Consider the following 14,407-nt stretch of genomic DNA (forward strand, 5'->3'; position numbering starts at 1 on the left):
AAATGGTGCTAGAGGGAATTCTATCTTGTATTTACAAATTAAAAATTAGATGCATCATCATGCAATAAAGGTTAGAATAGCCACAAAAAGCTAGAATAGTTTATTCAATTTGATCACTATTCCTTTCATTATAAGCTCAAACCATAAAAATATATAGATGAAACATGCCATATATTAATTATCTACATTCGATAAAAACATCACAAAATAAATACATTCAATAGCTGATCACTATTACACTCCTATTCAAAAAGTGAAATTATTCTATAGCATGGAGAAGAATAAAGAAACCATTATTTTGGAATTGTTTTTTCTGAGTGAAAGAATTTTAATAAGCAAAACTAAGAGAAGCCATATTTATCACAATTTTACTCTTTACTTAAATGCAACTAAAGACAGAAATGCTGTAAAATTTTCTATCTGGTTCTTTACAATCTTATTCTACACAGCAGGTAAATTAACAGTCTATCCAGGCTAGAGAGATCTTTAGATCATTTAGTCTAATTCCAGGTGATTGTAGTTCTAGAAATAGTAATTCAGAAATAACTCTGCTAAATTTATAACACATTTGTTAACTAAATTTTATAATTCTTAAATTTATCTTTGATGAATATTATTTAATTTCTAACCTCAAGAAATCATCCTGATTATAAGTTTAGATTTGATAGTTTGATATCAGCTCTGCAACTGGAAAATAAATTTTCTCCAAAATATGTAAAAAATGTTGTCAAATTGAAAATTTTAAAAATTTAAGTCAAGAAAAAATAAAAGTTAACAGACCATAATTTTAAAAATTAAATTACTCCTCTGAATTTGAGTGGACATCTTCACAGCTTTAATAAATAATTTAAAATACTAGTATTTTCCTTAACATTTGAAAAATTAAGATTTTTAACATATGGATTAAAAAAGAAAACTTTAAAAAAATCCATGAGGTATTAAAAAGATCTTTATTTTAACTCTTCCAAGCTTGATAATGACATTTCCATTGGAATAAAAATGTTTTAAAATTAACAACATTTACATGATTTCCATCACTTTTGAGTTAAATTTAACTAACATCAGAATTTTAAGTATTCTAGCACAAGTTTATAGGATTTTTCATATTAAATCTGACATTACTACATTAATATCTGTTATAAAATATTAGTCAACTATGCAGCAAATAGCTATGTGCAGTGAACAGATTCTACATTGGTAAAATCATACTTTAACTTTCTATCTGCTCTCTCACAGTGCAAATAAATTACATATATATATGCACACATACACATACACACAAACATATTGTACAAATTATATATATTTGAGTACTAATTTGGGAAATTAAACTATTTTGATCATTTCTTTATAAAAAATTACATTTAAAATTGGTCAAAATTTATACAAGACATTCACATTACTAAATTTTAAAAAATCCACTTTTAAATGGCTACACTAGACATGTCATATTTTAAAAATCCCCATGTAAGTTTATGTGTTACCTGTTATGTATTTTTAAAAAAAGGATTACTCACCTATAACACCAGTCACAGCTAGCTAGCTGCAGTGACTTTGGCTTGGACAGAGTACAATGTGGATTCTGATTAATTTAAAGATTCCAGTGTACTTTTGCTACAAAAGCCATATCCTCTCACAACAAATAGGATTAAGTTTTGATGCTGCATTTGAGCCAAAGTGTTGAAATAAAGAGATTCTGTTTATGTCCATCTGCACTGAGCTGTTTTGTTAATTTAAAAACTCTTTTTCATATATAGGGCCAATTATTCATTCCCTGATTCAGTTTACTTGCTGAAGTTGATAATTACCTTGAAAAAAGGCAAGAGAAATACCTATAAACACTTTAATAGAAAGAACCTAAAGTTCTTGTAGTAAACCTTCAACCTCGCCACCATAAATAAGCCTAGCACTTTGATGAAAATTAACACTAGTTTTGTAAAGAGCACATTGGGGGATTGCAGTCAAGTCTTATCTTTAGTTCCAGTCAACTAGCAATCCTGAAAGAGTTTGCATCATCATCAGAACAGGCCATTTGATAGGATTCTACTGCTGTACCTAATCAATCTATGGAAGACTGTGGCTGTGCTGTGTAACAAAGCTAAAATAGATTTACAAATGGGGTTTTAGGGGATAAGCTCCTCCACAGGATTACATATTGATTTTAAATATAAAAAGCTTATCATATAAACCATAACTACAAAAATAGTGAACCTATGCATAAATCCCTTTAGAAGAGCACCCACTTCAAACTCTAAGCCAAGAATAAATCAAGATGTACAAAATCCTAGAGAAGATCCATTTCTTGTGCAGAAAATGAACATACCACTTTCTAAAAGCCCACCCCAATGTGTGCAGAAATGAATTTATCTTTCCTGAGGGGGCATTAAATAATCTGGAACAAAAAAAAAAAAAAAAAAAAACTATAGGAAAAGTATCTAAAAGATGTTTGTTAGCTTGAGGGATCCTACAACTTAGCTCAGTAGAGTGAAACTCCTGCTATGAAAACACCTCAGGAAAAAAGGGTAAGAATCAGGCCAAAGTGATTATAGAGTCTCAGAAGAAAAGATGTATTGAATATTTTTTTTCTCTCAAACCAAGCTGTTAATGTTTCTTTCACTGTGCTATGGCTATTAATATTATATGCTTTTCACTTGGTGAATGGTTTCAGCAGCAGATTTACTTGAAATGATTTTAGTTTATTTATTAAACCGTCTATGGCTAGTAAGTAGGAGAGATTAGGAAAGAAGAGAGGAATGAACATTAAAACAAAGAAAAGCAAAACAAAACCAACTAGTATTGCCTATTCATGTTTTTCTGTGGTGTTTTAACACTCAAAAAGATTATTGAACTGCATGTGTCCATTCTAAGGGCCGGCTCAGAGGACACTGTCTTCACAGATCACAATGATCAGTACCTCTCCAAGAGCCCTGCCCACATCCTGCCTAGGCTAGTGGGACAGGCCTCTCTCTCCAAGAAAGTGTCTTTATTTGAAATCAACAGGCTGCTCCTTTCCTCAAGTCTCCTTTTTCCCTCAACCAGCAAAGGAAACTGGCAGAGAGATTCCAGGCACTGTCACATATGGGACAATGTAATTTAAAGAGAGAGAACAATAACTCAAAAGCCTAACAACTGCACTACAAGCATTTTAAAAAGAAAAACATTATTTTCCACTCTTCTTAAAAGAATATGATTTCTACTATTCCTCTGTATGTATAAAATGATCAGGCAGATAAAATTTTAGATTATTTAAGATTGTTAAGCCTGTATATAGGGATATGACTGCCATGCATAAGGTTCTCTTTTTAAAGTATTTTTTAATAATACTGGTCTTGGGGGATAGAACCAATGTCTGCCTTAAAAGTCAACTCTATATAGGAGAGGATGGGTAAAAAAAAATTAAAGAATGCTTTATCTTAAGTGTAAAGTATAATGAACCTATAAAGAATATACTGTATAATGAGATATATTATACATACTACATATATACATATATTGTATATTATATATACATATATCCTATATAAATAGTATTGCTGGTTCTACTTTTCAACTATTTAGCTTTCCAATCTCTTTTAAAGACTATGCTTTGATTATAAAAAGTATTTATAGAAGAAAAATATTGCTTAATGTACATTTTATTTCAATGGCAAGTTTCACAAAACTTCTTAAATAATTTTCAAAAATTTTATTATCTATAGTGGTATAATCTAATACATTTAGAGGATCATTTGAAAGAAATTAGTTAACTGAAGCCTTTTAAAATAAAGTAAATCAAAATTAAGTAAAATAAAGTAAATTTCTAAATGAGGCTATCCAAATATCACTGACATTTATAAAGTGAGACAATGAATATAAAAGTAACTAAAAATAAAACTTCTGTAACATGTAAGATACTATGTAGATAAATAGGATACATTTTACTTGATGACAATATTATATTAAAATATTTTAAGAATAAAAGACTTCACTTGACTTTCCTTACAAACTTAAATTTCTAGTTTCTGAACTAATTAGAATTGACTTATTATGGATCAGGTACCTTATCAGGTGAAGAGCAAAATTACCATGGACAGTCAATGGGTTAAGAGGTCAATATAGAATAGGAAAATCAATTTGCATTGATTAAACAAAAGATCCATTTTACAGAGCCCAAAGGATTAGCTTTTAAGCAGAAATCTTTGAACTATAAGGCATTTTCAACTGAGAGATATATATAGAGAAGAGCATTATAAAACACCTAGGAATTTTTACAAAAATTATGCATAGTAAATGCTAGTTAAGGTAGCCAATGTTTACTGATATTATGAACATGCAGAGAATTACTATATAATTTAGTTAAAAACTTTCTGAAAAGTGTGTAATTTTTTTCTTATGCCACTCTTTCCCTGACTATTCACTTAATAGGAGTTGGATTCTTAAGATCTATAGTAAACTGCACAGTGACATATTTTAATGTTGACATCTTAAATATTATGGTAAAACTTAGATTCTACGGTGAAAAATCAAAATGATAATCTTTTCTGAACCTCTTCAGTGGAAACAACTTTAAATGGCATATAAGTAAAGAGTAATTAAATCCTTATATTTTATGCTTAATGGAAATTGAAGCTACCTGAATCAAAAGTTAAGACAATTCTGTACTTAATAGCAAACATAATGATTATCTATCTGAATTAGGGTCCTTAGATTAATATGCATACTACTTTCTGCCTCCAAGCATTTATTTGCACGATTTCTGTAGACCCTAGTAGAGAAGACCTAGTAAAATCAGACATGTATTGCACTCTTTAAATCTCTCTGACAAATGACACCTCACCCACCTCACCCACCACAGCATTTCTTACCTTCAATAGCTAGCATTGCCCGCAATTCCCGGTTCAGCAGTTCATACCGCCGTTCCAAATCATGTTCTTTTTCCCTAGGCAAGTTGCAAAAGTTCATCAATATGCTAATGACTAAATCATTAAACACTTAAAAGAACCTTTAGGTTACATTGATTTTAGGACTCATAACTGACTTCTCTTTAACTTTAAGCCACTCCAAACAAATGATATACAAACCTAAAATCTTCCTCAGTTGAATATTTATTAGTGTTATTTTCTTCTTTGAATTCTTGAATGACACAGAGGTATATTTTTATCTGAGGGTAAGTAGTCCCATTCTTCAATGTTTCTTGTATTAAGTGCCAGATACAAGACTATTTTTGAAAATGTTTTTTATAGTTCATAATCAACAGTCTTATTCAAAACTCCATGTGAAAAGATCAAACAAGAAACATGGAGATATTACCAGTGCAAATTTAGAATGGAGACAAATTAAAGATTCTGAATTAGTTGAGTTTTGTGCTTCATCATAACTCTTTTATCAAGTTCAGAAATGGCAGAAATTATAAAAGCATATTTTTTCCAACAAAATAAAAGACACAAGCCTGCTCATTCCCACACTAGGTGGCATAACATAAGAACATTGCTAGTGAGTAGAAAGAAACAAGCATCAGTGAACTAAACACCGAAGACTAGAATGTTTACATTTGGTCTAGTCCCCATTGGACTTTAATTCCTGCAGTCATAAAAAGGTCACTTCTATTTAAGTAATTAAACTCTTACCCCAAAGTTTAGATTAACATTATCTGTAGACAATAAATGTATTTTTGTCCTTATAAAGTGTTATCTTATTTTTAACTTAGAATTTGTTCTTCAATAAACTTCAATTTTGTTTTTATAGAGGGTTCTCCTCTAACCATCAATATAAACCAAAACTCATTTTTTTGCACAAGTGATTTATTTCCAAAATACAAGAACTGTTTATATACCTCGACTTTTTGTATAACACTTTTTCAGTGTTTATCATGTCATTTACAAATTTTTACTGTCTGGATGAAAACTGTTATATATTATATTTTTACTTTTTTATATAAAATATACTGTAATTCCTAAGGAAAGAAAAAAATTAGCTTAATAAACAGAAAACTCCAAAGACGTCAATAATGGAAAGCCTAAGATTCATCAATGCTGTCAGAAAAACAAACATAGTCATGAGTACTTACAGTAGAGAAAGCTGGTTCATTCTTCTTATTAAGGCATTTTTCTTATTAACTAACATAAACCACTCTTGCATCATAGCTTCTTCTTCTTCTGTGTTCCGTCCTATGTATATAAAAAGTAACTTCTTCTTATATGACATTTTATAAGCCAAGTGATAGTTTAGCACAAGTTTTTTTTACCATGATAAAAAATATTTTAGCTACTCCAATACTATATATTAAACTGCTTATAATAATAAAAGATTAAAGTCCAGGACCTGAAAAAAATAAGTCAGTATTTAAAAACATATAAGCCAAACTTCTAAAGCTGACATTTTTCAGCATGTATATTTTAGTCCCCCTGGACATACCTATATATCATATTAACACTAAGTACTGTAAACAAAATGTTCCTCCTTTTAAATCCTCCCTAGAGGCTGACTGGCTATTATGTTTCAATGAGGAACTGATGGTGATGACAGACATATGGTCATGATTAAAAAAAATTGAAAAATCATTATGAGAATCATAAGACTAGCAGAAAGATCAGAAAAGTCCGAAGATTGTGTGAAAGCTTCTACTTGTAACAACTTCGTATTTCTTTTATTTCCTCTCCCAAAGTAAACTAAAGATACGTGTATAACTTCCATTCTGGAACTCATCATTCTTAACAGGGTAAATAATTTACAGATTATTAATACATTGTAAATTACTATATTACAAAAAGACACCACCAGGTCTCTGGTTAAAAAAACACATTACAGTGAAAATAATGTTTAGAAAACATTTGATTGGAGAAACAATCTAACATTTGGATTGTAAAGCTACTGATTTTGTATAGCAGAAATTTAAAAACTCACTATCCCTCATACCCATTCCATCATCTGTATCACTCTGCTTCCCCCCATGACACGCCAACAAAGGCTAGTATTAAGGATTATAATACAGTATACTATATACTTGGTATTGTTCAGGCAGAGGTAGACACTAGTTGTACTCAAGAAAAATACTGATTTTCCTCATATTTTTCCTTCCTCTACCTTCAAATTATACCTAGTCAAATTTAAAATTCTTAGCTTTTTCCCCCTGAATTTTATCCATGCTTGGTTTATTGCTTTACTAAGCCATTATTTAATATTACCAGTCAAACATCTGTAAAACATTCATACAGTTAAGTTAAATACCTAACAAAAAATTAAATACCCCAATTAAGGCTATTATCCCTAAAGTTTTATTTTCTTTTTAAGTGAGATGGTTCCTTTTACATTTTAAACCCATTTTAAAAATTCAGATAATACAGAGGTATATGATTGAATAAAATGTCAAGTCCTCTCACTGACCCCACCCTCCTCACCTCCTTACTCTATTTCCCTTCTCCAGAAGCAGTATCTCCCAAATCACAGATACCTCAGCTATGTCTATCAAACACATGTATATACTTTATCTATGACACCTATAGATTTCTTTCACAGCAATGAAATCATATTGTATTGTGTCCTATGATTTATTATGTCATGGGTCCAAATATCTACTTCATTGTTTTTGATGCATAAATTATGGGCATTCCATAATTAATTAAACTATTTCCACATTAGTAACAATTTGAAGATATTTTAAAAATAAAATAGAATCCAAAAGGTGATCTGTGTGCAAAAGATTAAACATGTATTTCAAAGTATCCCTATAAAACAGATATCTGTTATTCATCTTTGGGGAGAATAGTGAGGATATATGCCTTCATTAAATGCTGTTAAAGCTGAATGGTATGAAGCCGACTTAGGATGGATTCTTTTAGAGTCTGAACAAAAGTCTTTATTGTTTTACAGTATTTTTAATCTCTCCTTTAGGGTAGCTGGTTTTGTATTCACTTTGGACCATGTGATGTCTTGACACTGGTCATGTGATACAGGCTGCGATAGGCACAAATCCCTGGGTAGCAACAAAAGAAGAAAGAGTAAAAAGAAAAAGCTGAGAAAAAGCTTGCAATTTGGAAAAAAGCCAATTGTACCCTGGTGAAAGCTTTTTTGATCAGTGAAATGACACATGTGTGCAATATTAATAGGTGTAGATTTTATGATATTTTATTTTCTGATTAAAGACCTAATTCTTGTGTTCATGAACTAAGAGGCTTCTAAAAATATAGACATATTAAAACTTTGTTTTGAGATTAACTTAACCTTTAATTGAGGCTTTCAGGCAACACTAGAAGCAACCAGCCTACTCTTAAATTAGCATCATTTTCTTCAATGGAACAACGCTTCCTTGAGTATAACAATATTGATGTGGAACTGTATTATTTTCGGTTTAACTTATGCCTATGATTTCTAGGTAAGAATCCAAGATCCCCTGCCCCTAATTGTTAGGAAATCACTAATAATAAAAGAGTGTCATGTTTCAAAAAGAAATAAGCCTAACAATAAATATTTAAAGGCACATTACACATTGCTACATAGATTATTTAAATTAATTGAAAAAAACATCTGTATCACTAAATCCTTATCTGAAATTGTCTACACAATGGAAATCTATACTGGTAATAAAAATTAAAGTTTCTTCTAACCCATCACTACACTATTGTTTTTAGGGGTTTTAAATTTTTTTTAATTTAAAAAGCTCTTAAAAGCCAGTAAGTTGAACCATTACAAATTAATCCTGACTTTAATAACTGGTTAAAGACCCCTTTAGCTTTATAAGTAACAAAAAATATTAAAGCCTGTGATCACAGTGAGCTTTTCTCATTTCTCCTCTAACCATTTGTTATTTAATCCAATACTAGTAATCCAATTTGTCCATCAGACTTTTAAAGGGCAGAATGCAACTTCCTCAGCTTAGACACTTTTCAAAGTACAATATATTTTTCAAATGAATGCTGGATGTTTCATTTTTCCCAACTGTTCCTAGCTCTAATGCATGAGGAAAAAAAGAACAAGATGAACATTGTTCATACTGATTAAGTAAGAGCTCATTAAAGAGCTGTCAGTGCGGTACTTTGAATATGCATGAAGCATATAATCAGATCTAGTACCGTCACTAGAGGAGAATACGGTAAGTACAAAGGATTGATTTAATTACTTAGAGTGGGCTGTGGTGGTAAAGCAGTCTTGTTAGTGCAAAAAGAAAAAGAGGTTGTATTCTGGCACTGTTATAAAAAAGGCAGTTTTAGCTTCTGCCACAATACCTAATCTCAGAATAAAGCACTTTACATTGTAGCTTAAAATGAAGACTGTCATTATATTATAAAATGGCCATAAATCATTTAATCTTGTTTAACCTCACCTGGTTAACTACTTCTCTTTCAAAATTATGTTTAATTTGTAATACAACCACATTTTTGTCACCTCAGAACCAATACTGATAACTTTTTATAAATCTTAAAAAAAATTTTCAGTTTCATGATCTGAAAAATTCAAGACATACTATTGAAGGTCATTTTGAAATAAAAAATGATCACTACAGTTCAGTATACATTTACTTAAATTTAAGAGCATGGCTGGGATGTTGTACTAGATTTTAAAACATGGTACACCTCCTGTTTATTATATTACCAATAAAACTACCCATTTTCACCTTAACATTAATATAGTCTCTGGTAATATGTTTTGTACTTTGTTTCCTTTAAAGACTTGTGTTTTTTATTTTGCTTCCAGATATGTCATGTCTTTTCTCATATCACACTCTCTTAATGCCAGTTTTTTCTCCTGACCAATTGTAGTTGAAGTTTGAATTGTAAAAATTATTAAATAATCAAGACAATGATAATGGTAGGGAAAATAGCTGTTAAAATGACTTCAAATTATTCTTCCTCTTACACAGTTAACAAAAACCACTTAATAGACAAAAACCACTTAATACACACAGAACTACATATAATATACTTAATAAATATTAGTTGACTATAGTAACTACCTTTATATTCCATTTCCTCAAATAAACAAATAAGATTTAAAGTTAAGATATAATTTCCTTCAGGAATTCATTTAGTCATTCAAGAATCTGTATGTAGTTTTCATTTATTTTTTCAGAAGCAGCATTTTCAATAGGTTTCAAATAAATAAAAAGAAAAGTGATGTTAAAATCCTGAAATTATTAATCATTTTATTTCATTTTTGTAGTCCTGGGGATCAAAGCAAAGACCTTGTGCATGCTAGGCAAGCATTCTACCACTGGGTTACAGTCCCAGCTCTGAATCATATTATTTTAATAAAAAAAATTTTTTTGTAGTTGTAGATGGACAGAATGCCTTTATTTGTTTATTTTATGTGGTGCTAAGGATTAAACCCAGTGCCTCACACATGCTAGGCAAGTGCTCTGCCACTGAGCTACAGATCCAGCCCTCTGAATCATATTTTAAAAACTGTTTTCTAAATCAATTTATCCTAATATTTTCAACATATTATCTATTTACAAAATTATATTAGACAGTGAATTCTTATATAAATGTACCATAAGGAACAATAAATATAATTGTAGCTGAATGGAGGATGAATTCAGTGGGAAAGAGTAAAACCACATAGATGTAATGGGACTGTAATACATGTAAACAAAGTCAAAGTTTTCAACCATGAACACATTAAAGAATGCTGAAATCTTGCCACAGTCCCATAGTGGGGTATGGCTGACTAATGATCAAGTATAGCTCCCTTAGACAATACATCACATCAAAGTTAAACCAAATGTAAACCCAAAAATGCTGACATTAAAAATTGTACTGATGGGGATTACAGAATGACATTTGAAATATTTTAATGGGGAGACACATGAAAGTATCCAACTAACTGGTATCAAGATTTTATTTAATGGAGGAATCAGAGGCATCAACTCCAAAGCCAACACCATTGCTAAAACGTAGTGTCCCAGTTTTAGAAAATATTTAAACTTAGGAAGGGAATAAAACTATTTAAGAAAATAAATTTTGCTATATAAACAAATGTTTCTGCTCCAAGAATATCCTCAATCAACATAAAAGAATATCACAATTCTTGTTGATGTTTTAGCAGCAATTGTCTTAAAACTATTTGCTAAACATGATATATTTGTTATAGTATTAGAAATATAAACTTCAGGGAAAATATGTCTCTTTGTTGACATAAAATAAAAACTAACATATTCTCTCAAAATAAATACATATTTTATTTACCCATTTGGTAAAAAATTAATGTGGAGAGAGATTTGGGGCCACATCATTGTACAGATAAGTTTTGACAGACTTCTATGCATATACTTCCTATGGGAGTAGTAATAAAACAACTTCACCAAAGTTCTTCCTCAATTAATTTATACACAATCCATTTTTATAGGTTGGAAATTAATAGCAATTTTATTGAACCAACTCCTTAATAGGGTCTGAATAGTCTGTTTTTATACCAAAGGTCTGTGTTCAATTTCTGAAAAGGTAATTTATTAAGCGCAAAGTTAAGATAACAAAAAATAAAAAAAAAAAAAACACTGAAGTTGTCATCATGGGAAAAAGTATAACTGATGAAATTCTTGACATTTACTTCTAGTTTCTTCTGTGTGTGCCAGGGCCTCGTACATGCTAGGCAAGTATTCTACCACTAAGTTACATCCCTAGCCTATAGTTTAGTATTTTTTTTTTAATTACCTGTGAGATGGGGTTTTATTCATAACTTTTCATTGCTAAGAGACTTTAAAAGTATTACTATAATACACATGACAGACAATGCATACTTTCCCCCCGAGTACTAAACTCTACCACTGAGCTACACCTCCAGCCCAAGAGAATGCCTGTTTTGACTACCTATATATGGGTACTTGGCTTAAGTTGCTGAGGCTGGTTTTGAACTTGTAACCCTCCTCTCTCAGCCTCCCAAGTCACTGGGATTATAAGCATGTGCTAACAAGCCTGGCTTTAAGTTAAAACTCTCAGAACTCAAGGGCTGTATTTATTTTTTGAAGGTACATTTAACATGTTTTGTAAAATAAGAAAAAATACAGTTACTTTTATAGACATCAATCCACAGAACAAAAAGTATTCTACTTGGAGAATCAATTAGGCACCCTTCAATAGGAGGAAAACTTGAATTGTGAGCTACCCTTACAGATGGATAGCATGTCCTCCCAGTTCTTCCTTCTCCTGAAGCCCCTTCTGATTGAACTGTACCAGGCAGACTTCCCTTAACCCTCTCCCTGTCCTAGAGCCCTCTCACAGTAATGTCATGGGAATGACTCAAAAGAGGTTCTAGTGACAGAAACATTAGTGTTAAAGATGAACATGAATAAAATTATTTCTTTAAAAGTGGGAGCAAAGGAAAGCTATTTCTACTTAAATATTTGTATTTTAAGATGTGGTTTTAAATACATACGCATATATAGCATGTTCACTTTATTTATCCAGCTGCAGAGGTGGGTTTGCAGCTGGAAAAAACAAAGTGAATGCTCTACTGGATCACCACTGCTGCTGCTGCATACAAAAGATAGTCATAGGCATGGTGCCACAACAATGTGACTGTGCTCCAGGTACTGAAAGTTAATTACAGTGGGTTTTAGAGACTTAAGAACAAAGTAAGTTAGGCACAAAAGCACACACCTATAATCCCAGCTACTCAGGAAGTTGAGGCAGGAGGATCCCAAGTTCAGTCTGGGCAACTTTGTGAGATTCTGTCTCAAGAAAAAAAAAAAAAAGGGACAGAACTGGAGTGTAACTCAGTGGTAGAGTACTTGCCTAGAATGTACGAGGCCCTGGATTTGATCTGCAGTGGCACACCATCACCCCACCAAAAAAAAAAAAAAAAAAAAAAAGGAAAAAGAAAAAAGAAAAGTAGGTCATGGGATATGGCTGAATTCCAAAGAATGAAAGAGGTAAATTTTAAGATAAAAATTATGGACAAGTAGAATACTTCTAAAAGTTTATTATTATTAAAAAACAAAATTTACAGTCTGAAGTACAAACTGATATATTCTGAAGAAAAGAAAGCCTTCAAAAGAAAAGTCAAATATTTCTGAAGCAAAAAACTTCATCAGGAAAATAAGTTTTCATCATTTTTACAGGAAGGTATTTTGTTATTAAAAGCACAGCTCCTTAAAATCAGTTATGAAATTGTCAACATGGATGAATAGCTGACATACTAAATACTGGGTGAAAATGAGATTGGATTCTGTTGAAAATGTAGAAAATTAAATACATATAATTTTTAAAACAAAAGAACAAATTCAGGTAGATTTACCACAAATGTGCCTTCTATAATAAAGTTTCTCCAAAACATGTATTATGTAGTCAGTACTACTTTTCTAGGTAGTTCCCTCCAATATTGCTTAAAGTCTTTAGAAGTCTTTAAAACTATCATACCAAGGGCTGGAGTTGTGACTCAGTGGTAGAGCACTTGCCTGACATGTGTGAGGTCCTGGGTTTGATACTCAGCACCACATATAAATAAATAAAATAAAAGATCCATTGACAACTAAAAAAATTTTTTTTTAAATATCATATTAAGGAATCTTCAGAGCTCTAGTTTCCAGTAAGAAATGAGTTCAAAAATATCCCATTGTAAAATCTGTACAGTTCTCTTTCATTCTATACTTGCTTTGATCATGCCTGAATTCAGATAACCAGGTAAGACTAGGATATCAGCTTAATTTTGTACCTTCTTACTTTATTTTTAATATTTTTTTTTTGTAGTTGTAGATAGACATCATGCTTTTATTATTATTTTCTTTTTGGTATCAGGGAGTATTCTCAGGGGCATTCGAACACTGAGCCACATCCCCAGCCCTATTTTGTATTTTATTTTAATTTAGAGACAGGGTCTCACTGAGTTGCTTAGTGACTTGCTTTTGCTGAGGCTGGCTTTGAACTCTTGATCCTCCTGCCTCAGCCTCCTGAGCCTCTGGGATTGCAGGCATGTGCCACAGCGCCTGGCTTAAATTTTTTTTTTTTTTTTTTTTTTTTTTTTAAATGAGGTGCTGAGTATTGAACCTAGTGCTTCACGTGTGCTAGGTAAATGCTCTGCTACTGGGCTATAGACTGGGGCTTGTTTTAATTGACAAAAATAACATATACAGAAGTTGTTTTGGAATATGTATACACTGTAGTATGTCTAAATTGAACTGATTAACATATGATTACCTCATATTTTTATCTTATTTGGAGTGGGATGAAAGCACTTAAAATTTACTCTCAGCAATTTTCAAGAATAAATTTTAACTGTAGTCACCCTGTTATACAATAGAGCTCTTGAATTTATTCCTTCTAACTGAAATTTTGTAGCTTTTTACCCCAGTCATTCCCATTTTACACCATGCCCCTTGCACCCCACGTCTCTGACAACTACCATTTTATTCTCTACTTCACTGAGTTCAATTTCTTTACACTCCACATACAAGTGAGATAATTGTGTTTGTTTTTCTGTATTTGTCTTATTTCACTTA

At 31.3% G+C, this 14,407-nt stretch overlaps 1 protein-coding gene across 1 annotated transcript in view; it reads right to left on the reverse strand.

The window, feature by feature from the left end:
• The window catches only part of Ehbp1 (EH domain binding protein 1), a 310,593-nt gene that overhangs the window by 2,783 nt on the left and 293,403 nt on the right, over positions 1 to 14,407 (reverse strand). Inside the window, 2 exon segments of the mRNA XM_047522702.1 lie at positions 4,845 to 4,918; positions 6,047 to 6,146. Coding sequence (XP_047378658.1) covers positions 4,845 to 4,918; positions 6,047 to 6,146 — 174 coding nt within the window.

Source organism: Sciurus carolinensis, chromosome 13 (assembly GCF_902686445.1).
Source record: "Sciurus carolinensis chromosome 13, mSciCar1.2, whole genome shotgun sequence".
Taxonomy (NCBI): Eukaryota; Metazoa; Chordata; class Mammalia; order Rodentia; family Sciuridae; genus Sciurus; species Sciurus carolinensis.